The following is a 24,889-nucleotide window of genomic DNA, read 5'->3' as shown; positions in this document are numbered from 1 at the left end:
TATTTCCTAAAGGAGAAAAAATGATAGCACACAAATGAGCAGTCTGCTTAGGCAATATCACTAAGCCATACCAAGATCTAGTTAGGATTGTGAAAACTGTAGTTAATCAGCACAGCATTAGGATGGGAAGGAAAATATACATTACAGCATTTTTTCTATTTTATAAAATAAATCTCAGTGATTAGTTTATTTTTCTTATGAGATAACTGATTTGTTTTCTTAGGAGAATCTCGTAAGGAGATTCCAGGACTTTGTATTCTCCAGGACTATGGTCTTGCCTTTAAAAATAACCAGAGTTTAAATATAAATTTAATACAGTCCATCTCTATTTTTACTTCGATTAAAAGTTTTCCACAGAAATGGGCAGGTGCAAAAATAGGAAAAAATCATTGTTCTAAAACACAGTTTGAGTTTGGCACAGTTTTTCTTATATATGTGACATCATATCACTTTCTGTATTTCCTTTACATGTTGGAGAATGCTGACTGAAAAAATGTAGCAGTCATAATGAACAAGAAACTGTGAAAGACAAAAGAACTAGAGATACAAGAAATTTAGGAGGTAGAATTTGTGTGGAAAAAAAATTAAGAAAAATCATTCTTTTTGGAGAGGTAATTACTAAGTTTTCAATCCTACATCAATATTTGTGTTAAGACAGTACACAAAAACAAAAAACAAAAACAACAAACCCCCCAAAAAACAACAAAAAAAAAAAACCACAAAAAACCCCACCAAACCGCTGCCCTCCCCCCAAAAACCAAAAATAGAAGCAAAAAGGAAAACAACAGCAACAACAAAAGTATAAATCATTCATGTTTCAATTTACCAAAAAAAAAAAAAAAAGTTGCAATTTATATGGAAAATCAGCTTCTTGTTTTTTTCTCAGAATTTGTCATGGAAAATAAAAGGATAGGAATAGTCTTACTGAAGTCTCTATTTCCTGTAAATTTGTGCCTCTTAGAATCCAATAGGCCAATTGGAGTCTTACGAGAGTAGAACGAGAGTTTCTGCAATGAAATTCAATATCTGACAGGAATTCTCCCAGGAAGATTGGAAGGATCTTATTGTTTGAGTTTAAAAGAGAGTCTTCCAAAATAAGCATGATTAACTACACTAAATTCTATGCTTTCTTTTTAAAAATATGAATTAAAAGATCTTCAAAATGTGAGTCAAGTGCTGCCTGTCTTTCTTCTGCTTTGAATATGAATGTGAATGTAAACATAGGTACATAGAGCTTCCTTTCAGTGGAATAAATTTCAGTGAAATACAGTAAAATCTCACTATGATATTATATAATAAATATAATATAATTAATATAACATAACACAACACAACGTAACGTAATGTAACATTACAATATAATATAATATAATATAATATAATATAATATAATATAATATAATATAATATAATATAATATAATATAATATAATATAATATAATATAATATAATATAATATAATATAATATAATATAATAATATAATATAATATAATATAATATAATATAATATAATATAATATAATATAATATAATATAATATAATATAATATAATATAATATAATATAATATAATATAATATAATATAATATAATATAATATAATATAATATAATATAATATAATATAATATAATATAATATAATATAATATAATATAATATAATATAACAACACTAAATATATTATAGGCAAGGATGTTGGATGTATTTATCTGAAAACAAAAAACTTGGGTTTAGCATGCTGGAAGGAACTTCACTGTAATAAGAAGCTTCAAAGTCTGTACAACTGCACAAAGTGATTTCTGAAGTTTTGATAAGGTCATTTTATCACAGTAGGGTGGTCAAACATGATTTACTTCTGGTAAGACAACTGCAAAATCTTCCCAAGGAATGAGGTAAAGATGAGCTAGTAATTCCTTGGGTTAATCTTCAGGCTTTTTTTTTTTTTCCAGTCACGATGCACCATCTCCATGATCGTGGTGCATCTCCAAAGATGACAGAGCAGCCTTGCAAGGACATCAGCCAACTTTCTTAATTCCCTTGGTTGCTGCCCGAAAGTCTGTATGCTGCTTCTGTCCTTCCTTACTTCATTCAGGATACTGAAATCCCTGATTTTATGGTGACTGCAGCCAAAGCTACTGCCAACTGACATATCCCTAGGAAGTTCCTGTTACTGAATATCTGCTCTGTCTGAGAGCCTTCGTGTACAGAACCAATAAAAATACTTTCACAAAATTAAAAGCAATTCAGCTATTGAAGTAAATGCAACTGGAAAATGTGGACAAGGTTGAAAATTAAAAAAAACCACAAAAAATATACAGGGTCAAACCCTAAGATTTTACTAACTGTAACAATTTTTGATAAATCTCTAGCTTAAATAAATGAGAACTTTTATTTTGGTAATATATTGCATCTTAAAAATAAATTCAGTTTTCATTGATTTTGAAAGTAACACTTGCAAGTATGAAGGTAATAGCTTTTTGATTGATTCAGTCAGAATGATTTAGGCTTTGTGAATAAAGGGGAAATTAATCAGTAAGGGTTGATTTAGGGCCTCTTTCATAATATGGATTTCCATTTTTGTGTGTCATTGTTCTGTTGTTAAAAACCAGATGGACTATTTGCACTGAGGTGAATGATTAAATGTCTGTAACTAGGAGTGACTGAGAAGTAAGGCCATCTTTAAAGAATTAAAGCCTTCCTGAAATTAAATGTTACAATCAAAACTAATGTAAGAAAGTCTGCAGGAACCTATAAAGTAAACAAGCAGAAAAGAAAACGTTTTCCATTTCAGACAGAGAAGCTCGGAAAGGAGAACTATTGCAGAAATTAACTTTCAGCAAGTGAAAAAATTGGTTAGGAGCAATAAAGAAATGAATTGAGGTATTTGTGATAGGCATTCAGAAAGTGAAACACTTTACACAGGACTAGTTTGACAAGAATCACCACATAAAGTTGTTCCCTACTGGTCTTCAAGTTTCTTTTTTTTTTTTTTTTCTATGTAGATAAATGCTATCTCAGCAAGGGCCAAAACATTATTAGACTTGCTAAGTAAAGCTGTGATTGAAATGGAGGTTATTGGATAGGGAGCTGAACAAGTAGTTTTTCAGCTTTTTCTCTTAGTAAAAATAATTATTCAGGAAGTGTTGAACTACAGGAGTAGATATCAGTTTTGCACCAAAATTTCTGTAAATTAATCTACTTTCATGCCATTGGACTGGCACTATCAGAGGACAGAACCACAAATAAAATTCCAAACAATGTTAATTTCTTTTCCCTTATAGACAAGACAAAAGAAGCCCCTGTTATCTGCTACCTTCAACCAGAGGACAATTCCACCATAGCTATTTTTCTCTAGCCACAAAACCAGACAGGTGATATAGGATATTTCAGTGATTATGCATAAAGATGCTTCTGTATGCATGTGTGTAAGTGTATACACTTATATAACTTGCTAAAAGGAAGAAATTGATAACCTATGCAGAAACCTATGCAGAAACAGACATTAACTAGATTTTTTAAATGCTTGTATATATTATCATGTATTTTCCCCCATAATTATCTATGAGACAACTAGCTTAAATGAAAGCGAATATAATAGTTATGGAATAGGTTTGTATCATAAGACCTTGTAATGACTCATGAACTTATAGCTTACAAATTGATATTTCCCCTGTTTCCTGGAACTAACCTAACTGATTATGATCAGCTAGTCCCTTTTAGAAACAATATTTTTTTTAAAGACAACATAGTTTAAAAAACATAGTTTAAAAAACCTAGGAAAATATTATGTCAAAACCTTGAGTAGTGATACTGTGACATCAGAGCACTTGAAAAGACAACTTGATCCTGGCAAACAGCCTACACCACACTCAGAAAACAATCAGCACATGTGTATTTTAATAAGTTCAGACACAGAGTAAAATAAGAAATATGAATTAATATAATTACTCAGTTTGTGATGAGTGCAACAAGTATGTTCTTTGCTTTTACAGACTGCTTTATGGGTATTACAAGTTTTCCTTAGTACATTCTGTTAGTAAGGTCATGATTAGGCATGGGAGGAAGCCAGTTGTTTATGTTGATTGCTGTGCTCCAGGTAGATACATAGATAATGGTACATTCTAGTGAAACAAGATCAATATGCAGTCAGATTCTTAAGCAAGCTCAAACAATGGCATTAAACTTTATAGACAACTCTTCCCTGCTTCCTGTGTTTCAAAGAGTTAAAATTCACAAATACCAACTGTAAGAAAACTATAAGAAAAAGAAAACTTACCATAAGAAAACAACAGAAAAAGGCAAAGAGAACCCTGTGTAGTTCTTCACACCCTGGAAGTACATATTGCTGCAGGAAATCACACATGCAAAAAAGAAAATGGTTCCTTTTTTGCTTGAACATGGCAGGTAAATGCCAAATTTATCATTATTTATATCTGGGGTCATGGATGGCCTGTTTAAAGCACTTTTGGGTTAAAACAAGAGAATATATTCCAGATGCTTACAAAAGAAAAGGAAGAGATAGAAGTGTAAAGAGTTTACTTTAAAAAAACTTCACTATATCTGAGTTTTACAAGGCAGCACTAAAGACATTAAAGTTACAAAACACTATGACTAATGGTAGAACATTCTTTTTTCTAAATGCACTGGAATACAGGAGTGTCACCAACAATAAAATTATTGTAACTTCTTTCCCAAAAAACCCCAAGAACTCTATGAAGATCATAGTTTGCTTTATTCCAACTGCCAGTGTATTTTATACACTGACTTGTACCAGTCAGCTAAAATGGTTGGAAAAAACTCTCTATAGACTGCATTATGGATGGAAATACAAAAGTTACAGAGTGCAGGTGGGTAAGTCCGAGGAATCAATTAAGGGTCTAAGAAAGCTCTTGTAGAGAGAAGACCTCTACTATTTTGGCAAACTATTAGGAGGCAAAGAAGTCTTTCAAAGCCTAAGGGATCTTCCAAACTTTAAATCGAAGAGTTTGGCTGGCAAGCTGGAAAATGCTGTTTGGACAGGCATTCCTTTTCCCACCTCTCAGTATTCTCTCATTTCTGTTTCCCATGACTTTATGCTGTGCAGTACTCCATAAAGAGTAGACTTTGTTGGGAACATCATGGCCTTATCCTTGCAGACTAGTAGGAAGGTGCTACTGATGCTGATATCTTGTTAGTTTGGATACCTCCTCAGTATTCACCACCACTCAGTTTCCCATTAACAACTTATGTAAAATGAGACATACATTTTGAGTCCTCTCAGAAATATTATCAAAGAAACATAAAAAACAGTTCTAAAAATAATAGAAAAATGGTGTGAAAAGAATCAATTTTTCTTCTTTTTCTGAAATAGATATACATTTTATGAAAACTTGGGAGTATGAAGTACTGAATTAATGATTTTTCTGAATGAATACTTTAAAACGTCTTTTGATAATATCTACATTTTCTTACTTATTTTCTACTGTTCATTTTACTCTATTTTTTTCTTGCTAATAAAGCAACAGACTGCTTGCTGTGGTCACTGTAATAAAGGATTTTTAAAGATAGCAATTTAATTTCATTTGCCGATTTCTAGGCAAGAACTGTGCTATAAACACTTACTAATGCATTTTTTTGTCACTTCATGTCAGATAGCATATTGCAGAGACAACTGTTATACTAAACACTTCTGGAGGACACTTCTCAGTATTTTCTATTACTAGTGAACTGGATATTGGATATTTCTGTTTTCTTTTACTTGGGAGAGACAGGAGTGTGATAGACTGGACAGCTGGAATTGCTATTTTCAGAAACAGTTTTGGAGCTTAAAAGTTGAAGATTGATCTAAATATAAATACATTTCTCTTTGAAGGCACGGTACCTATATTCACTATTTTGCAAATATTTTTATATACATTTTGAATGAGTTACATTTTGTGTTCAAGTAGGTGTTATTTATTGTCCAAGTGCACAGATTCATTTCCAATAATACAGGGCAATTACACATGTTGCCAAGACATGCCTGTATGAAACCTATGAATTCACAGCAATACACTTCTCCAAAGTATGTATTGAAGTTACAGTCATTAAAAAAAAAAAAACTCAAAAAAAACCAACAAAAATAATAATAATAAAAAAAAAAAATTTCTGCACCTGGGGGAGAATGACTCCAGGCACAAGCATAGGCTGGAGACCACACAATTGGAAAGCAGCTTGGCAGAAAAGGACCCGAGGGTACTGGTGGACACCAAGCTGAACATGAGCCAGTGATGTGACTCTGTGGCAAAGACCACCAGTTTTCTGGGCTACTTTACAAGATTTGCCAGAAGGTCAGGTAGGTGATCCTGGGGAGAATCCAGCAAAGGGTCACTAAGGTAATTAAGTGACTGGACTATATTTTGTGTAACAAGAGGCTATGAGAGCTGAGGCTGTTCAGCCTAAAGAAGGCTCATAAATGTGCATGAATACCTGAAGGGCATAAAGAACAGGGATCCTGGCTCTTTTGGATGGTGTGCAGGGGCAGCCCATGGGCACACTCTGAAACACATGAGGTTCCCCTTCAGTATCAGGAAGCACTTTGTCCCTGGAAGGGTGACCACACACTGCCACAGGTTGCCTGAAGTGGTTGTGGAGTGTCCATTTCAGAGGTATTCCCAAACTGTTTGGACATTGGCCTGGGCAACTCACTCTGGGTGGCTCTGCCTGAGCAGAGGGGTTGGGCTGGTCTGCAATCCTGTGATAATTTGTCTTCAGGCTCCAATGCATCCAGCCAGAGCTGCTCTTGGATTGTGTGTATTGCTGTGCAGTTGCAGCACTGCTTGCAGGATGGCTGTGGTGTGTAAGAGCTGTTGGTTTGTAGTTTTAATTTCTCATAACACTTCTTGAGTCTGATCTAACACTGTCTCACTAGCATCTATGTGCCCACCTTAAATATATAGTAGGCGAGAAAAATAAAGGCTTATCTTTTTTTCTAATCAACATTGTCATCACTTCATTTACTTTATGTTAATGGAATAATTGCTTTCCAAATTTTAATACCATCCATACCAAAATCCCCAACAGAAATTCAAATTGCAGAAAGACAGAATTGACAACACAAGGAGATTTAGTATTCGGGAGACAACCTCAGAATAATAAACAAACCAAAGGAAGGAGAAAAGGTGTTAGTGTAAAGCATTCTGCAGTAAACACCATATACATTTAAGCTAATTTATGACACCTTAAAGAACCAAGCTTAAATTAAAATTTATGGCAAAAGAAAGCAAAACTTAACAGACAGACAATAAATAAATTTCACAAAAAATTAGGAACGCATCATTTCCCATCTTCCAGTTTTCTAGTTAAGAAAACTGTCCTTTATTGATTCCTCCTAACACATATATTATGTTGTCTCACTGAATACACTTTAAATCAAACTCCCAATAAAATCAGAAATTAAAAAGAAATGCTGAATTTGTTCTTATCAGTAGACAATTAATTGCAACAACCAGGAGATACTGTGCCTTTTCACAAATAGGTTCATAGTGAAAATTTTAAAGAAAAGACAATAATTATAATAAATTTATTATCTAATAATGATTTGTATTAAAGTTAAATTTAAAATATTATTTCTTAAGAAAAAATAGGATAAAGGAGGTGTGATTATACAGATGCATCTGAGTAATTCTTATTCCAACAGAGGTAACAATATGTGCAAGCTAGTCAGCACTTAGCAAAAAAAAAAAAAAAAAGAAAAGGGTTTTAATTTTTTTTTATTTTAGATTCAGATGTCTTCTTGAGAATGGTCTGCAAAACCAGTCTTTTTATGATAATGCTTTGTTAATTTCCCAAACCATTTCTTGGCAATTGTCAGTGGCAAAGGGATTTCTGAATGAAGTTTCAGAATGTTTTTTAAACAAAAATTTCATCAGCAGTTTGAATAAAACCCATAAAAAATACAAACATTAAAAAATATTTTTTGCCAGAATAATAACACTTATAAATGTTAAAATAACTGTGTAAATCTATGCCTAAGGAAATAATGACACTAAATCAAAACAAAGAATACTACTCAATATTTTTTTTTATTATAGTATTTATAATAATAATTGATTTAATTTCCAAAAGTTGAGTAACTCATCATTCAAAACTATTCTTTCAGAATTGTCATTTAAATATTTTTTCTGTAACAGTAAATTCATTAGTAGCATTATACAAGCTTTTTTTAAAAAAAAATAAATCCAGGTTTACATTAATCATAATACATAGAAAAATAAAATAGCTGAATGCCATACGTCATATGTCAATAATAGAAGTAGACACTGTAGTCAACCCTTGTAATTATTATTAAACTTTCTAAAATAGGGTAGAGGAAGATCTTTGATCAAGTCTGATATGAATGAAAAACACATAAGTAATAAATATTTAAACATTCTTTTCAAAGCCTGTTTCTACTTTATTTTATCTCAAAAAAGCTTAACCAAACAATTAAGTGTTGAAAAGTATCTTAAGACCTCAAAAGGTTGGTTTTGTTTTTTTTTTCCTAAGAGAGTATATCTACAATGAAAAAAAAAAAAGGGATTTTTAAGAAGTCTTTTTGCCATTTCCAAATTTGTAAAACACTGCTTTTTAAGCCAAGATCATTTAATACTGGCTTCAATGCTAACTTAGAGGAACTATTCTAGTAAGCTTTCTGTAATCTAATAACTGCTCTTTAAACATAGATGGTGACACTTTGTTTCTTCCTATTTTTTTTTCTTTTTTAACTTAATTTCTTTACTGCAAACTCTAATCCTTATTCTTCCAACTAGGTCAAATGTAATTTATTTAATATTTTAGCAACCATCTTACTGAAATACATAAATTTTTCTATGGTATTCCTTCAAGCAAAAATTCTACAATATTATGCTTGAATGGTATCTTGAGAAGATATTATACTGCTGACAAGTTATTCTATTGCTTTGTCACAGGCTCTCTGTAAACACATGTCGTCTCTTATCACATTTTCTGCTTTCTTCTTTCCTTCTCATTTTCTCCTAAATTGATTCATGGTTGTGTGGTCCATCTTTTGGTATTTAGAAGCACAAATTGAGACTTAAAATGTTTTACTTGAACTCTATCATCTACATTTTATTTCCAAAACCTCATTCCCATTCACCCTCCTTTAGATTCCAGAATAATTATCATCTTTGTTAGTTAAATAGATGAACAGAAACTCCGTTCTCTCAAAGAGGCTTTTTAGTTTTCTTGCTGAAGATTTTTGTTACTATTTATTTCTCTCTTGCCCATGAGTTTAAATCAGCATGGCTTCTCAAAATTCAATGTAATTGAATTCACTTTCTAACACCTTTACATGGAGTTTCTTATTTTCTCTAAGACTATTTTTTTGCTTATCAAATCTGATTTGGATCCTCGCTTTGTTATATTATTTTTCCTCTGGTTCTTTGATACTTAAACTTAAGTTTCTACAATTCAGGTACATCTTGTGCTCAGAATCATTACCTTTGAAGAGTTGTTCTCATATCCCTAATTTTATACTTCATACAGATCAGAGCTGGGTAAAAGCAATCCTCCAAACCACCCCAAACCAGCTACAGAAAACTCTGAAAACAAGAATAAGGAGAAGAGCACTGAGATTTTTCTCAGGTGAGCATTCTGAAGATGGCATTTTTGCTAACATTTTCCATAATGAAAATAGATCCTGACTTAATTATGGTCATTCAAATTACTCTCAAGAAATTAGCTTATCAGGACGTTTTAATGACATTTACGCATCTGGGGAGCTTCTAATAGGTTTTAGAAACATACAGGATTTTTGTGGTGCAGAAAAGCAGTCAATCTGTTCTTGAAAAACAGCTGCCTTAAGTCCACATAAAGAAATGCAAACAGAATTCAGTGTCGCCCACACTGAAGCAAATTCCATATTCTTGGCCAAATATATCTAAGAAAGGTACCTCAGTTTGGACCTGGTTATACTAAAATGCCAAAATAGAAAAAATGAGACATTCTAGAGTATGATTCACACCTCCTCAAGCCTGAAGTGCCTCTAGAGGTATCTTTTTCCCTTTCCTGCAGAAAAAGCAGTTTAGAGTATTTAAGATTTAAATGACTCAAGATTTGAGCCCAGGCTACAAATTTGTTTTCAGTACCAATGTAGTGATAGATATTCATGTTACTCTCTATTAAAAAAAAAAAAATACAAAAAATATCAATATACCATATTCCCATTCTTGAAGGAATATGAAGGAACTTGCATATTTCGCAGCCTGGATAATGAAACAGTTATTTAACTTAGAAAGCAATAAAGGCAAGACTCAAAAAATTTCATTGTAGTGCTTGAAACTTATTATTATTTTAAATGTATTGGCAAACAAAAGAGAAAGAGACTGAGAAGAAGGGAAAAAGAGAAAGAAGTTGAGCAGAATCAAAAATAAAATAATTTTATAAAATTCAATCTTCATTTAAGCCACCTACTCCTGTAAAATATAGAAGTACAAAGGAAAAGAGTACAATCTCAGGGTGCACATATTACATTCCTTGTTGATCTATAATACCAAAATGTCTAATGTAAGATTGCTTTAAAATAATCAAATGAGGGTATAGTTCTCCATGTTATGCAATTTTTAAAAATTTAAAATCTCCAATTAGGTTTTTTAAAGCTGAATATGGAATCAAATATCAAAGTAATTATGTAAGGGAAAATTTTTAATATAAACTATTATACGAATATAGAAAAAATATAATTTAAATATTCATAGCTGCTTGTTTGTTCCTATATTTCAATTATAAATACTTTCTTTTATGTTTTGTTTCTATTAATAATTTATTTTTAGGGGTTTTTCCTTCATGTTGAAAAGCAGTTTTAGGAACAATTAGAAATTGAATTTAATAGGAAACATAAGAAAGAATGAAAAGTATATGATGTTAAAACAATTTTTTTTCAGATAGAAGTTTCATTTAAAACCAGTACTTTTTCTCTTTTAGAACTTCAAATAAAGCAAATAATTGCTTTCTCAAAATTCCCCTAAACTGTCTATTTTATTACTTGCTATGTTTTCATACACCATTATTTCTCGATAAAACGTGTTACACAAAATTTTCTAACTGAAGGGATTTCCTCCCAGATAGGAAAATACACATCTTTTTACTGATGTGTATGAAAACAATTTTCTTAAAACTGATGCTTTATGAGGTGACCTCTTCACATATAAGCCTCCAAGATATATTAAGTTGACTATTTTATGAGATTTTATTTTACTTACACCAAAAATACAAATGTCTCTTTGCAACACCTGCAGACTTTATCTACGGTTTTCCAGCAGAAAAACACACTTAAATCTGACCAACCCAGTGGTCTGCGATGGCAAAAAGAGAAAAGTCTGTTCCTTGATTATTATGGTATTTTCTAAAAAGTATCTAAATGGATATGTCTCACACTTCACCAGCTAAATCCTAAATTTACACTCTGGTCTTAGCAGATTCCTCATACAAAACTTCCTTAAAATGGCTGAAAGAAAATCGAACAAGTGGGTTTTTGGAGCATCTACACAGAATGCCGCCATAAGCAATAAAAGCAATAACAAAGGCACTCTTATTACATGTAGTAACTAAAGAAATCACAGTACCTTACCTGGCTGTGGTGAGACCTGTAAGTTGTGTAGATAAGTTATGTAATAATTTTTGGATATGAAAAAATATTAAGGGCACATATAGATATATTAAAAAAAAAAATCAAAAAAACTCTGGAGACAGCATTTAAGGTGCTGGAAGGAAAATTGAAGAGCAAACCCTCCATAGTAGCATTTACTGACATACTTTCAGAATCCCACATGCCTCCAAAAAGAAGCAGAGGAACAGTGTTAATCTAAAATTGAAGAAAAAGTGCAAGGAAAAAAAATCTGATTAATTAAGAACAGTAGACACTAGAATTTAAGATAGCTGTTACAGAAGGAACTAACTGCACCTGAACTGTAAAGGAACCAGATGGCTGGCACTTCAAACAAGGCTTCAAATAGGTTGTAAATAGTTCTTAAACAGAAGAATGGGGAAAAACTGACAGCTATGATAAAATATGTACTAGGTGTATAACATTGAAATGTGGCATGGAGGCACAGAGGTTTAGAGGAGGACTTCTAACGAATGAAATGATAGAGGAGAACAACAGTCAAACAGAAGGTGGAAAAAACCAGACAAAATTCATTAGATTATTACAATAAATAAAAACACTTGGTTATACTAAAATGCCAAAATAGAAAAAATGCAACTATTGAATACCATGCTCCATGATTTTGATGCTACTTGATTCTTCAAAATCTGTATGAGACTTACTTGGAAAGCAGATGCTACATTTCTGTAAATGACAAGGGTGCAAAATTAGGAGATGAAGAAATAAAGGAATTAATGATGGATAGTTTTATAAACAGTAGCTTTACTGTGGTGCAGGTCTGGTAGAGAAGTTTGTATATTTTCACTAAAAAGTAATGTTACTATATTTATTGACATATTATGCTGCAGTTTTTTGTATGCCCAGATCTGTGTGCTTCGATAAATTGAGCATAGACTTGAGTAAATAGTTCTGTTGCAAGGCAGAGTTAGGGCAAGGCAGCTGCATTAAGAAGGAAATTACAGTTCAAGGTAACAGAATTGGAATTTTGCAGCCTCTTTCAATCTTATCACTGTGGTTTTATCATAGTCATTCATTATTTGCAGTTTAAAATGTCTCCCTTTCATCACAATCAAGACAAAAGTTTTCACAGAGGTTATATTTATAATACACTCCTCGCCTCCTTTCCTCCATTACTAGTTAGCAGCTAACAGTAAGATGTTAACTCAGATATTTAAAACTAATTTTTTAGTTATAGTCCTGACTGAATGGGAAACAATATTCTTGCTTTTGAGCTGGGTTGTCATTGTACCAGACCAGCATACCAATTGTAAACATAAAAGGTCAGATACCTGTTAAAAGAAATGTTGAATGTGACAGGGAAGTATTTTATAGAACAAGATGAAAAACATGTGATTATTTGAAAGATGAAAAGGAACTGGGGAGGGTTAGGAAGTAGAAATAAGAAGCTGACAAGGGGAAACTGGACCTGGCAAAAGAATACTTAAAGGATTATAGAAGAAGGATAGGACAGTTCTGTATTCACTGTAAATATACATCCCATTACCAGGCAGAAAATAAAGGAAAACACTTTTATCTAAAATTAGCTTACATTACTTCTATCAGCAAATGCCTTTAGTCCTCACAAAATTTCTTTTCATCATTTACACAGCCTGTACTATGGGCCAGTGTACCTATGAGGAGATTTATACAGTAATCACATGTCAAGAAAACTAGATGAGGATAGTGATTACTTTTAATGATTTTGCTCAACTGAAGTGACAAGCAAGTTAGAAGAGAAGTTTCTAATCAAAACATTATCATACATGAAAAACTGGACTTTGCATATTTTATTTAGGAATTTATAGATACAGGATTGGTTTAGGGTTCTCTTTAGAAATCCAATTAATTGTTTATCACTTGGAGGTTTTTTATCCTACAGTTTATATCAGTGCAGTGAGGCAGTCCACAGATCAAGCTGAATGATTCACTAAGAGCAAAAAGAAGAGTGCAGGGAAAAGAGGAAGTAGAGGTGTCCCATCAAATGTCCCACTGCCAGAACAGCACTTAGTACAATTATCACTGGTTCCAGAGTAGGAATGAGAAAGAGGGGTCTCCATTTTCTCTACACAGTACGACCTACAAGGATGGAGCTTTGCAAACAAGTTAGCGAGGGTATTTGGCAGCAGAATGTTTGAATCCTCTTCAAAGCTTTCTTTGGTCTCTTTTTAAGGATGAAGTTTATCAGACACAGACAAGTGTTAAAAAGGTCAAAACACAGCATTAAGGAACTGGTAAGTATGCTGGTTTTAAGTCAACCAATAAGATAATATTACTTTTAAGATGGAAGTTTTTGAAAAGTCATTTAAAGAAATGAACACATTAAAGAATTTAAATTAGACTCCACAATCTGTTTAATAAAGTATATTAAGATTGGTTTGTTTTTTTAAAGACTAAATTTGAATTTTTTTTTCAAAGTAATAGCTAACCTGTCTTGTAAAGAAATATATAAATATCTATTGAATCAGGTTACTATCAAAGCAATTTTTTCTATCTTGACAAGTTTTCTTCTATGAATGTATTTTTTTATTATATACTTGTTTTAGAAGGAATTTAGAATCAGCATACTTATTAGGCTTCTTTTGGTGGTTTTTTGGTTGGTTGGGGTTTTTTTTTTGGTGTTTTTTTTTTTTTTTTTTTTTTTTTTTTAATGCATCAGTCAGTTAAATACAAAGCGTCATATTTCTGTTCTGGAGAGAAGCTAAGAAACCTACCCACAAACCTAGCACATAACCATAGCCTGCCAGGATATGTTTGTATTTTTTCTGTATTCTCTCTTGAAACAAAAACTGCTCTAAAAAATGCACAGCACAGCTTGTTTCTGACATTTCCTTTTACTTCATAGTCTTGAACAGCTTTGCTGAGACTTCATGCAAATTAAACACTTCACCTTTGGTACTGATTTTTCAACTGCTCACTGACTTACCTTCTCAAGACAAAACCAGGGTTGTGCTGAGCAAAATTTGTGACTTTAAACTGTATGGTACAGTTTCAAATGCACTTTGTGTTATCCACACAAATTCAGAGCCACAGAGTTCAAAAGCAGTTGAATGCCCTATACTGTGCTGCTGCTTTCCACAATTCCAAAACTTCCAAAGAGCAGATGAGTTCTTTAGGCAACACACACAGCCCTCATAGATAACATGAGATTTCTGTTTATGAGATTTCAGTGCAACAGATTGCTTTCCAGACGGATTTTTCTTGTGCCTACAGAACACATTGCTTATTATACAAACTGGCAAGGAGAACAAATTATGATGATGCTTGCAGCAAATGACTTGCTCTGTATTGCTCTCCACAGGTCACTGCCTCCGAGGATTTCCCAGGACTGAGACCAAAAGGAAATAGTCTGTCTCAAATAGAAAACATTCAACATGCTCAAAAAGGATGCATTACTTTTCAGGCCAGCAACAGCAAGTCTGTAACCAGCAACATTTTTCCCTTAACAGTTAACCATTGAAATGCTTCTGAAATGCATGGCAGTTTTTTAGGCATTTTGTGCTGTTGTGGTTTTGGTTTAGGTGCTGCAATTATGTATAATGACTGTTGCACATATTCTAAGAAATGGTCTTATGATCACTGATGATAAAGAATCCTGTTTCCTTTGTGCTGTTTTATAATTGTTGAAAATATCTTTTTATGTCCACAGTATTTATGGCAGGTCTTCTCATGTGTATTGACTGGTGTTAATAGCATATGAGTTCAACCAGTATAGCCATAGAGTCAATAGAATCATAGAACAGTTTGGTTTGAGAGGAACCTTTAAAGGTCTTATAGTCCAACCCTCAGCCCCCCAGTAGCATTCTCCTCAGCTGTGACATTTGCACTGACAAAAGGCAATGCATTCCCATCAATATTTTCAGAACTGCTGCTGTATTTGAACACTCTCTGTTCCTGTACACAGTCCACAGCTGGCAAACCAAGGTGGGACAAAGTGCTCAGCCAGCACCAGTGCACAAATGGACACCCAGCACAGCCATCCTGCTTATTCCCTTGATATGTCAACCTAGAGGAGCCTCTCACATGGGAATTTCCATGGCACTGAGGAGACCACTGCAAGACCATGTAAATGGCACTTACATCTTAATGGTACCTACTGTCCCACTCTTCTTTTTAGTTTTTAATGTATTTGATTGCATACAAAGTATTTTCTTTATGTTACTGAGATGTTGACAGATTATATCTGTCATTAATTAGTACTAACAGGAACAGTAAGTGGCTTCTCAAATTTTTGTTGATACTTTCCTTCCTGATGTGCTATTATTCTATCTAGTTGCTAAGCCTCTGCTCTTAAGAAGTTTTCAATTAAAGTAGCTATGGGAAGGCTTTATGATGTGTGTCAGTTTTCACACAGAGCCACTATTTGATTTTCACTTCTGACTAGACAGTTGATATCCTGCTTAACTTTTGAATTTTGAAGTCCTATTTGAAAATATTTTTCTAAGTCCTACAAAAAAGTCTTTTAAAGTCCTATTTGATACTGCTCTGTATTTCTCTTCCCTTTTTACTAAACATGTTGTTCCAAGCATGTCAGTTTGAGAATATTCCTCTATCTATTACTAATGAAATAACAATATTGATTTCAGAAGTACATATTATAACAGTGTACAGTGTGGTGGTCTCTATGAGGAGCAGGTGGAGCTACCTCAGGCTCTTCCAAAATCTCAAAACTCTCCTTTCCTTATCATTGTACTTAAAAATGAGAAGGTAGAACAATGGTCCTGTTTTGCTAAAAAAAACCTAACAAAAACAATTTTTACCAGCTATAACAGCAAACACTTTAGGTGCAAAATAGACTTTTGTAGATAGGATCTGCACCATAATGAATACGTCATGAGTATACTCATGTGAGTTAGTGTCACTATCCACCTAAGTAGCTAGAGAAGGCTGTTTTATTTTCTCAGCCACTGTTCTCTTCAAAAAATGGATAAGAATTGACAGTGTCTCCCTGCTGTATCAACAAATATGTTTTCTCACTGTGCACTGTGCAAGGCTTTATAAGAAATGCAAGGAGAAAAATAACATAAAATCAAATGTTAAGGTTTTTTTTTATTTTCAAATTAGCCCTTATTAAGAGTTTTCTACAAATTTGAACAACAAACAATTTCAGAAAGCCCTGTGCAATGTATGCTCTTTTCCTTTCAGCATAAATCCTATTTAACAGAGATACTTCACAAAAATAATCATTTGTTCCAAATGAACAGGACTTTGATTAGTCCTTAATAACTCTGGTAATCTAGTTAGTGAAAAACAGAGTAATCTAGGGAAAGTATTACTGGTTTTTTAATTAAATTACTGATCAGAAGGACTATGTGTCTGGTGACTGTTTCTCTCAATTTACCCCCTAAGCATCACATCAGTGGGAGATGCATCAGCTAAACTGCACACCTTCCTAATCACTTTTTTTTAGTGCCTTCTACCTGTAAACAATATGTATGTTTGAGTTTACACATAACTTTCCAAGACAAACAGTCATCTCAGAATGTTCATGTAACTTTTAGTGGTTGACTTACAAATACCACCTTTGTGAGCAACAGAAAGGGTTTATACCTTCACTGTCATCACAGAACTATGAAGAAAACATTTTCATCCCCAAGAGATACAAAAGCATCAGCAATCCTGAACTTCTTTGTGTACTTTTGAGGCTGGAAGCTGAAGTACATTTTAAACGGAGAAACATGAACCTCAGAAAATAATTTCCCACCTAATTTCTAACTGCTTAATGTTTTTACAGGAATTCTGCCAATATTTTACATACAGTGGTAATAGTCAAGCACTTAACATATTGTTGGCACCAGCCAGCAGTCAGAGGCAACTCTCCATAGAGAGGATAAAAGACTGGAACAGTTCACATAACAAATATGAAATAGATTTCTCTGTCAAGTAGGAATATCTTGATATCCCTACATCACTAGTACTCTACTATCATGCCTTGCCAAAACAAGAATTTGTTCAAGAGTTTGCTTTCAAAAAGACAGTAGCATTGCATTACTTCCAGAAATAAATAATAATAATAAAAAAAGAAGCAGTGCCAACAAATCACTGGGGAAAAAACACAATCAACATACTGAGCTATTCTTTATCGACAGATTTGTTCTAACTTTGGATGAAACCAATAAGTGTAAAAACCAAACCCAGGAAAAAACAGAATCTAAGGCAAAATTAACATTTAGATATGCATTTGTAATATGAAATACAAAAAAAAAAAAAAACTTCATGAGAAAGTCTTTCCTCGTGCAACAAAAAATAAATAGGCAGTTTAGGAAAAAACACAGCTGAAAACAGTTCTAAAGCCAGTGAATGTTGAATGGCTGCTGCATAAAGTGCACTGAAATTTTGCTTCTCACTTGCCCTTTATCGAAAGGTACAAACTGCAGGTTACACTGTATCAACAGAAAGCATTTAAGAGGAGAAAGGGAAAGAAAAGTTTAGAACGCGAGTCTCCAAGAGCATATTACCAAAGAGTATGTCAAACTGTGTATCTGTCTAACGCCGTACTCTTGAGAATTCCCTCATTCCATGAGAAAGAATTGCATTTCAGTCACTAAAAAAGTAATCAAAATGTCTAATTTGTGACATATATACAGCTGTTGCTGTACACACAATTGCAAGTACCACACCTTGTGTGTGAATAATTTCAAAACATGGTTCATTGTATGAGCAGGTGAGGATTTAGGTAATATATTCCATCCCAATTTACAATCCATACTTGAACAGCTCTTACAAAAACATATATTAACTTGACTGTGCTGTGGTACATTGATAAAAGCTTTAAAAAAATGCAGATGGAAAATTTAGTTGTTAGCATGCCAAATCACTGTCAAAACAAAGACCCATCTCTCTATTTTTGCAGCCTTTTTGAGACAGGTAAATGGGCAAATGGCAGCATGGTGAAACAGAGCACTCACCATGCAATAATAATAACAAATAATAAAGGAAAAATTAGACTGTCACCAGCATTTAATGTCATATTAAGTAATGGCATTTACTCCTTTAAGGAATGTAAGCACCAATTCCACTAGGGACAGTTTGCAGCCCTTTGTGAAGAAGGTAAATATTATTTTATGCATATCAGCTAGCACTCGAGTGGTATAGTAGTGCAAGATGGGATCCTCTCCAAATAAGTTCAGACATGCCTTTTTCTGCACCTAGAATTTGGAAATCATTTATCCTGAGAGAATCATTTAAATTTCCAGTATAGTCACTAATGGTAGGTACCTCTGCAGATCTCCAGAGGGAGACTTGGTCTTCCTAATTTTGACAGGCAGACATAGGAGTATCTTCTGCTATGGCAAGGTTTCCTAAAATGAGGAAGACTTTATTTAACCTGTAAATACAAGCTCCAAGTAATGTATATTACTTTCAAAAGTAGTATCTTTTTGAGACTGAGATTGTCTTCTGAAAGAAGAAACACACTAAAAAGTCCAAGGTCCAATTTCCTGTAATCTCAGCTCAAAAATATCATAATTACTTCATAACCTTAGTATTTTTACTTACAGGAATGATGAATTAATCATGGTTTTAAATTATTGGGGAAGAAAGGAAAATAATTCCCATTACTATTTATGCAATATGAAACTAACTTTGCTTACCTTGATTACCTATTAGAGTGATAGTTGCAGACTGCAGTACATAAAATGATATGCTCTGAACCCATAATTTGCCTGCCACGAAGATAAGTGAATGAAGAGCCCATAATTTAAAACTCTGGAAAGTACAAGTACAGTCTGTACAAATAAGGAGCTCTACAGAGGAAGGTGACTTTTTCAAGCCATATTCAGCACTGACTGGTTCATTTCTGTTCCCCTAATTGCACTTTGTTGTTGTGAATATGAACCTGCAGCGTCCAGGGAACAGATTACAGGCATTGAGGTCCAACAGAAGCAAAAACTTCTATTGATTTTTTGGTAAATCTACTATTTACAGAAAAAGGAGGATTACTGTGAGTCTCTCACAAAGGAGAACTGTCCAGAAACCACAGCCTGCTGAAAAGAGATATTGTCACTCATGCAACCAGGGGTGATTTCAGGGGTTTAAAGTCTTTAACAGGAGACAACCTGGAAAATACAGTTTAAACATTGGGTATTTACATATTCTAAAGCTAATTCTTTGCTTGGGATTTTTATGCCTTTGCATAACCAACAGGAAAAAATGGAAGAGATACTAAGAAATCCATCCATTTCTGTGTGAAGGGCAGAATGGTCTTGATCTGTTTTCCTAAGTTAATATTAAATGTGAGCAGAAAAGGATCTCAAAAATACCTGCCCTTTTGCTATTTTCACCCTAAAGATGAATTAAAGTATATAGTTTGTAAATTTCAGAAATTATTCGTTTTGAAAAACTTCATCAATATGTTTTAATCCTATTAAATTAGCTATTTAAAATTTTGAAGTTCAGTAATACAGCTTGGATAGTGTGTTAGGTTTAAGTATGACTCTGTCTCTGAAGCATCACCACAATCCATTAAATTCCCCTCATTTTCTGCCCATTGTACGCTTTATATGTGATCTTTTTTCATATCACACAAGACAAAAAGGTAATCTTTTGTGTTTGAATCTCTAATTTACACTCCTCATCTTCTTTTCCCAAGCACTAAATGGTGAAGATAAAAGCTTTTTTGCAGCTTCTTCAGCTGGGGAAAAGCAGTTATATGTCAGGTCTCTTAAGGATTTTGATGCTCTCTCTATCCCTTGACCCTATTTTCATACACAGAGCTACAAGGAAAGAAACTATCCCACAGAAAGAAAATATACTTGGAGGTTGGTAAGCACTTTGGTATGTAAATTGTATGTCCTTTTCCCCAAGATCCACTCCAGTCTTTAGGGACAAGGGCAAGTAAGCTCTCAAAATGAAATACTTTATAATGGAAACATTCTATTCCAGTCTTTTAGGTACTCACTCAAGGAGAAAACAACACAACTTCAAGTCTCTAGAGGAAACCAACACAATAAACTATATAGAGCAGTTTTAATATAAAAGGAGGAAAGCATTCCTGATAGATGGAACTTACCAAGTAATATTTACAATGTTTATCTTTGTATAGTATTTTGTAGTTATTAATTAAATCATGGCATCTCTTGTAGGGAAAATTGCATTTATTTTTCCCACCATTGTAGATGGCATTTTAATAAAGAAGAGAGACAAAAGCAAGATGCTGAAGCTGGAGGGATAAAAAAAAGATATTTCTTTTAAGAAGGAAAGAATAATGATTGCCTCTGAACTTCAGATCTAATGCCACTTCTCCTAGAAAACAACACTACTGATGGAAAAGAAATTTTTCTGGTTTTTCTTTTTTTTTTTTTTACTATTTCAGCACTCTTGTTTTGTTGTCAGAGGAGAGTTATTGCTCACAATTAGAGATATAAGAACCAAGAGGCTTTACCGTAAAGCTATCAGTAATATTTCAACTCCACAAACCATGTGGGAAACTGTACTTAAAAGCTGTCAAGAAGATGTAAAAACAAAATTAAAGCAAGTCCTTAGATGGATTTAAATGCACTAGGCAAGGAGAAGACATTTAATATCTCTAATTCTCTTGTTTTGGGAATGGGGTAGAGAAGGGAAGGGGTGGCAATAACAGTGAGAAGCTTCACGGCCTCCCTAAGTAGTTTCTCCTTTTACCAGTGCAGCGGAGAGGTTACTAGGTTAAATGGGTCACTGACAAAAAATGCCTGTAGAACCCTTCTGGTCACTGAGCCTTCAGATCAGAGTGAAAACTTGTATTTTTAAACTGAAATGCAGAGCTGTTGGCAAAATAAATGTTGCCTTCAACAGAATTATTTTTTTGTCCTCTAGTTCTGGCTATCTGTGCATATAAATGTGGCACGTAACCAGAAATACCTACAATCCTGTAAACTTATTACATATGGTTTTACAGAATCATATTGGAATTGACTTTCTTGTAAGCCTTAAATGTAGTAAGTCATAGGTATGCACATCAGGCAGCAAACACCAACTCGTTTAGCAGGCATGTAATTTTCATTCAAACTTCCTAGTTTTTCTATCTGCCATCTAAACAAAAAACCTTGCAGCAGTACACATTAAGAAAGAGCCCAGACTTAGTAAAGAAGGAAGAGGGAAATTATGTCTTATTGTTATGTAAACATATGCACCCACTTGATATCTCTAAATCATCCTGTCGGTGCTACTGTACGGTCACTGCAATGCTGAGCCGTGGAACTCGCGGGTACAGATGGCCCAGCTACCAGAGCCTCACTTCCCACACTTATCTACCATATACAAACCTTTTAACTAAATCTTTTTTAATAACTAAAGTGAGACAAAGTGCAACTAGTGTTTTGCTGCGGATGTGTACTCAGCAGAAACTCGAATTAACCTTTATGGTGCACTAAATTAACACTTTCATTACTGGAGTGGTAGTTAGAACTATAATGTATCCATAGGAAAAAGCACCTTACCTGAATAACGTGCTTCAGCTTGTCAATCATTTGACTTATTACAGCATCTGTTCCCTTCACTTTTACTTCTGGATTTGCAGACTGAGCTTTGATTCCACTGCCAACCACACGGTGCATATACCTAGTTTAATACAGAAACACACATAAAAATGGTGTAGTAACTTCCTCTATTCTCAGAGACTTATCTTCTAGTTTGTATTATCTCTCAAGGCACCAGCATACCTCTTTAATGAGATGCATTAGTTTTTTGCACATATTTTTCACAAAAAACAAATACAACAAAATATAGTTACTACATTCCTCAAACTTCTGTTATTTATTAGCACTTTAAGTTTATGGCAAACTTTAATAAAGAAAATTATCTATATTTTGTAGCATGAAACATTCAGCCCTGTGCATGACTTTTTGTGTGTGTACAAAAAGACTGTGCTCCATTTTGATTTAGCTAAATACAACATAATTGCCTTAATGTGTGACAATTCAGGTTTTTAAAACAAACTCCTGATTCCATACACACTGTATGTTGAGAAATACACCTTTAGTATTTTTGTGTTTTTGTGAGTGTATGCACAGACAGAATATTTATTGAAAGATAACAGCCACATTGTGCATCAATTACTTAGCATTATATACGTAAGAGTAGGCTAAAATATACTTGATATATAGATATATAAAAAGAAGTAAAAAACCAGATATAAACTGATTCAAAAAAGAAGTGCTTGATAATACATTGAAATTCAAAAGACAGTAAATAAACTAACCACCAAACAGGATTCTGTACCTTATTAAGAAGCAATTCTTCATTCAACTTACTATATTATATATAAGGCTCTAATTATGCAAAAAAAGCTGAATATCTACCTTCTCATCACAGATACTGTACATTATGCAAATACTCCCATATGCTATATTTTTTCAGTGTACTTTATAAGAGGATAGCTCTATATCTCTCTGTCTCAAAAGTATTTCGCCAGCTGTTATGCCATAAGGAAAAGAAATAAATAACCTTATCATATTTAAGAAATATCTAATTCCTGCCTGTTATATCCACATATAAGCATGGAAAACACAGCACATTCAAATTTTGCTGAATTTCTTTTATGAAAGACATTACAGGTCCTCTTAACTCTGCAGAAAAGCTTGTATATATGCTAAACAAAGAATGCAGTTCATTAAAACAAGGTTGCCACAGAACAATATTTTGTCCTTGATCTTTACTTAAATATCACTCTAAATGAGATTTAGGATATTCCTAAGGAAGTGTACACACTGACTAAATGAATGGCTCATATTCTTGAAAAGGTGTTACTCTGATTTACAGCAGACAGCTTTTTTTGCTGCCTTGTAGCAGTGGAGCCATTTGCCAGCTTGACGTGATGGGGAAAAGCTTTGTATATAGGGGTGTGCACAAAATCCACAGTCAGCCTGCTAGTCTTGGGCCATTGTTTAATGCTGCAATTTGGGCTGGGTCAACAAACCTTCTGGTAATTCTAAGTGTGAAAAAATTAAAGTCAAACATAAAAACCTTCAAAAAATTTCTTTGGCAGTAATTTGTATAAAACAAAATATATAAATAAATAAAGAGTTCATTCTAGCTGAACAATGCTGCAGTGACCAGAAAAAACAACTGGTTTAACTCAACAGACCAGTTTAATGCAACAGCAAAATTTCTCTTCACACCGTAACATCATAAAAAAATCTTGAAGGTTATGTCTATTCTTTTAATCCAGTGGCCTTGTTCTGTTTCACAGCATGAAAAATCTGTGTTCTCACTTTCTGTCACTCAGAATTCTTCAATTAACACCTTTTTTTCAAATGCTGCAAACTCAACTATTGCACATTCGTCTGTGAACGGCATAACTGTGAAAAAGAATACCCTTTCTCTTTTTTTAATTCAGTGGTACTCATTTCACTAACCATGCAAGAAGAAATAAATCATGCAGAAGCTGAAAGTTGCCTAGACTACATTTTATTAGCTTCACTCACCTGAGAATTATTTGGCAATGACTCATGATTCATTTGGCAATGACTCATTCAAGGCTATCATTTCTTTTTCAGCTATTTCTACAATGAAATCAGAAGTCTTGCACAGCTGGTATTTGCTGTAGGTCTGACTCCCTTCTTTCACATGAGAGAAAGTAGCTGGGAAAGTAATGCTGTCTTGAGAGTGGACCTGATATTAGGAGTTTCAATCATGTTCTCCAACCTCTTCAGAGTCAACATTCTCTAAATTCCTCCTCAACTTTTTCAGCTCAGAGTGGGGAAGTGTAAGAAGCTGAAGCAGAGGTGACGTGCATTGAAACAGTGACAAGAGCACACTAGTGCTCGATAACACAACATCTTTAAGTCCATTTGCATTGAACAAATATTTGGATCAGAAGGTACTGGTAGTAACAACCTTGGTATTACTTTTTCTTATTTCTTCTGAGCTGTTTAGCACCTTTCCACCATCTTTCTACTGACTTCTCTCTCCCCAACAGCTCGCATGATCTTTTTCGGGGCCTACATAATGAATTTATTTCCCCTGCTTTCTGCTGCCTGTAGGCTTCCTTATCCTCCACAACATTTCCAAACAGAACAGTATACCCTTCCACCTAGAACTTTCAGAAAAACACTGACTGCCCCCAAACTCTTCAAACCCTTGTTTGTGAAAATGACACATTTTCATGTGAATGTGAAAACTGACATATTTCATCCTATTCTCCTGTCATTTTTGTCTGTTACAGGCTCCAGAAGATCCCAATTAACATACAAGTTTATGTCAATAGAGATAATGTGGGTCTCAGATTCAGTCAAAGAGAGAAACTGAGAGTTTCTAGGCAGGCAGAAGCCTGGGAAAGAGCTGGA

The 24,889-nt window shown here is 33.7% G+C and overlaps 1 protein-coding gene across 9 annotated transcripts in view; it reads right to left on the bottom strand.

The window, feature by feature from the left end:
- The window catches only part of GPC5 (glypican 5), a 578,936-nt gene that overhangs the window by 367,811 nt on the left and 186,236 nt on the right, over positions 1-24,889 (bottom strand). For 8 of the 9 annotated variants that reach the window (XM_072931209.1, XM_072931225.1, XM_072931215.1 and 5 more), the window contains exon 6: positions 22,043-22,163. In XM_072931209.1, coding sequence (XP_072787310.1) covers positions 22,043-22,163 — 121 coding nt within the window. Of the gene's footprint in view, positions 1-18,842; positions 18,926-22,042; positions 22,164-24,889 lie in introns of all 9 variants that reach the window. The other variant, XR_012056734.1, reaches the window with a different exon arrangement.

This window comes from Taeniopygia guttata, chromosome 1 (genome assembly GCF_048771995.1).
Source record: "Taeniopygia guttata chromosome 1, bTaeGut7.mat, whole genome shotgun sequence".
NCBI classification, from domain to species: domain Eukaryota; kingdom Metazoa; phylum Chordata; class Aves; order Passeriformes; family Estrildidae; genus Taeniopygia; species Taeniopygia guttata.
This window is presented reverse-complemented; position numbering and strand designations above follow the sequence as displayed.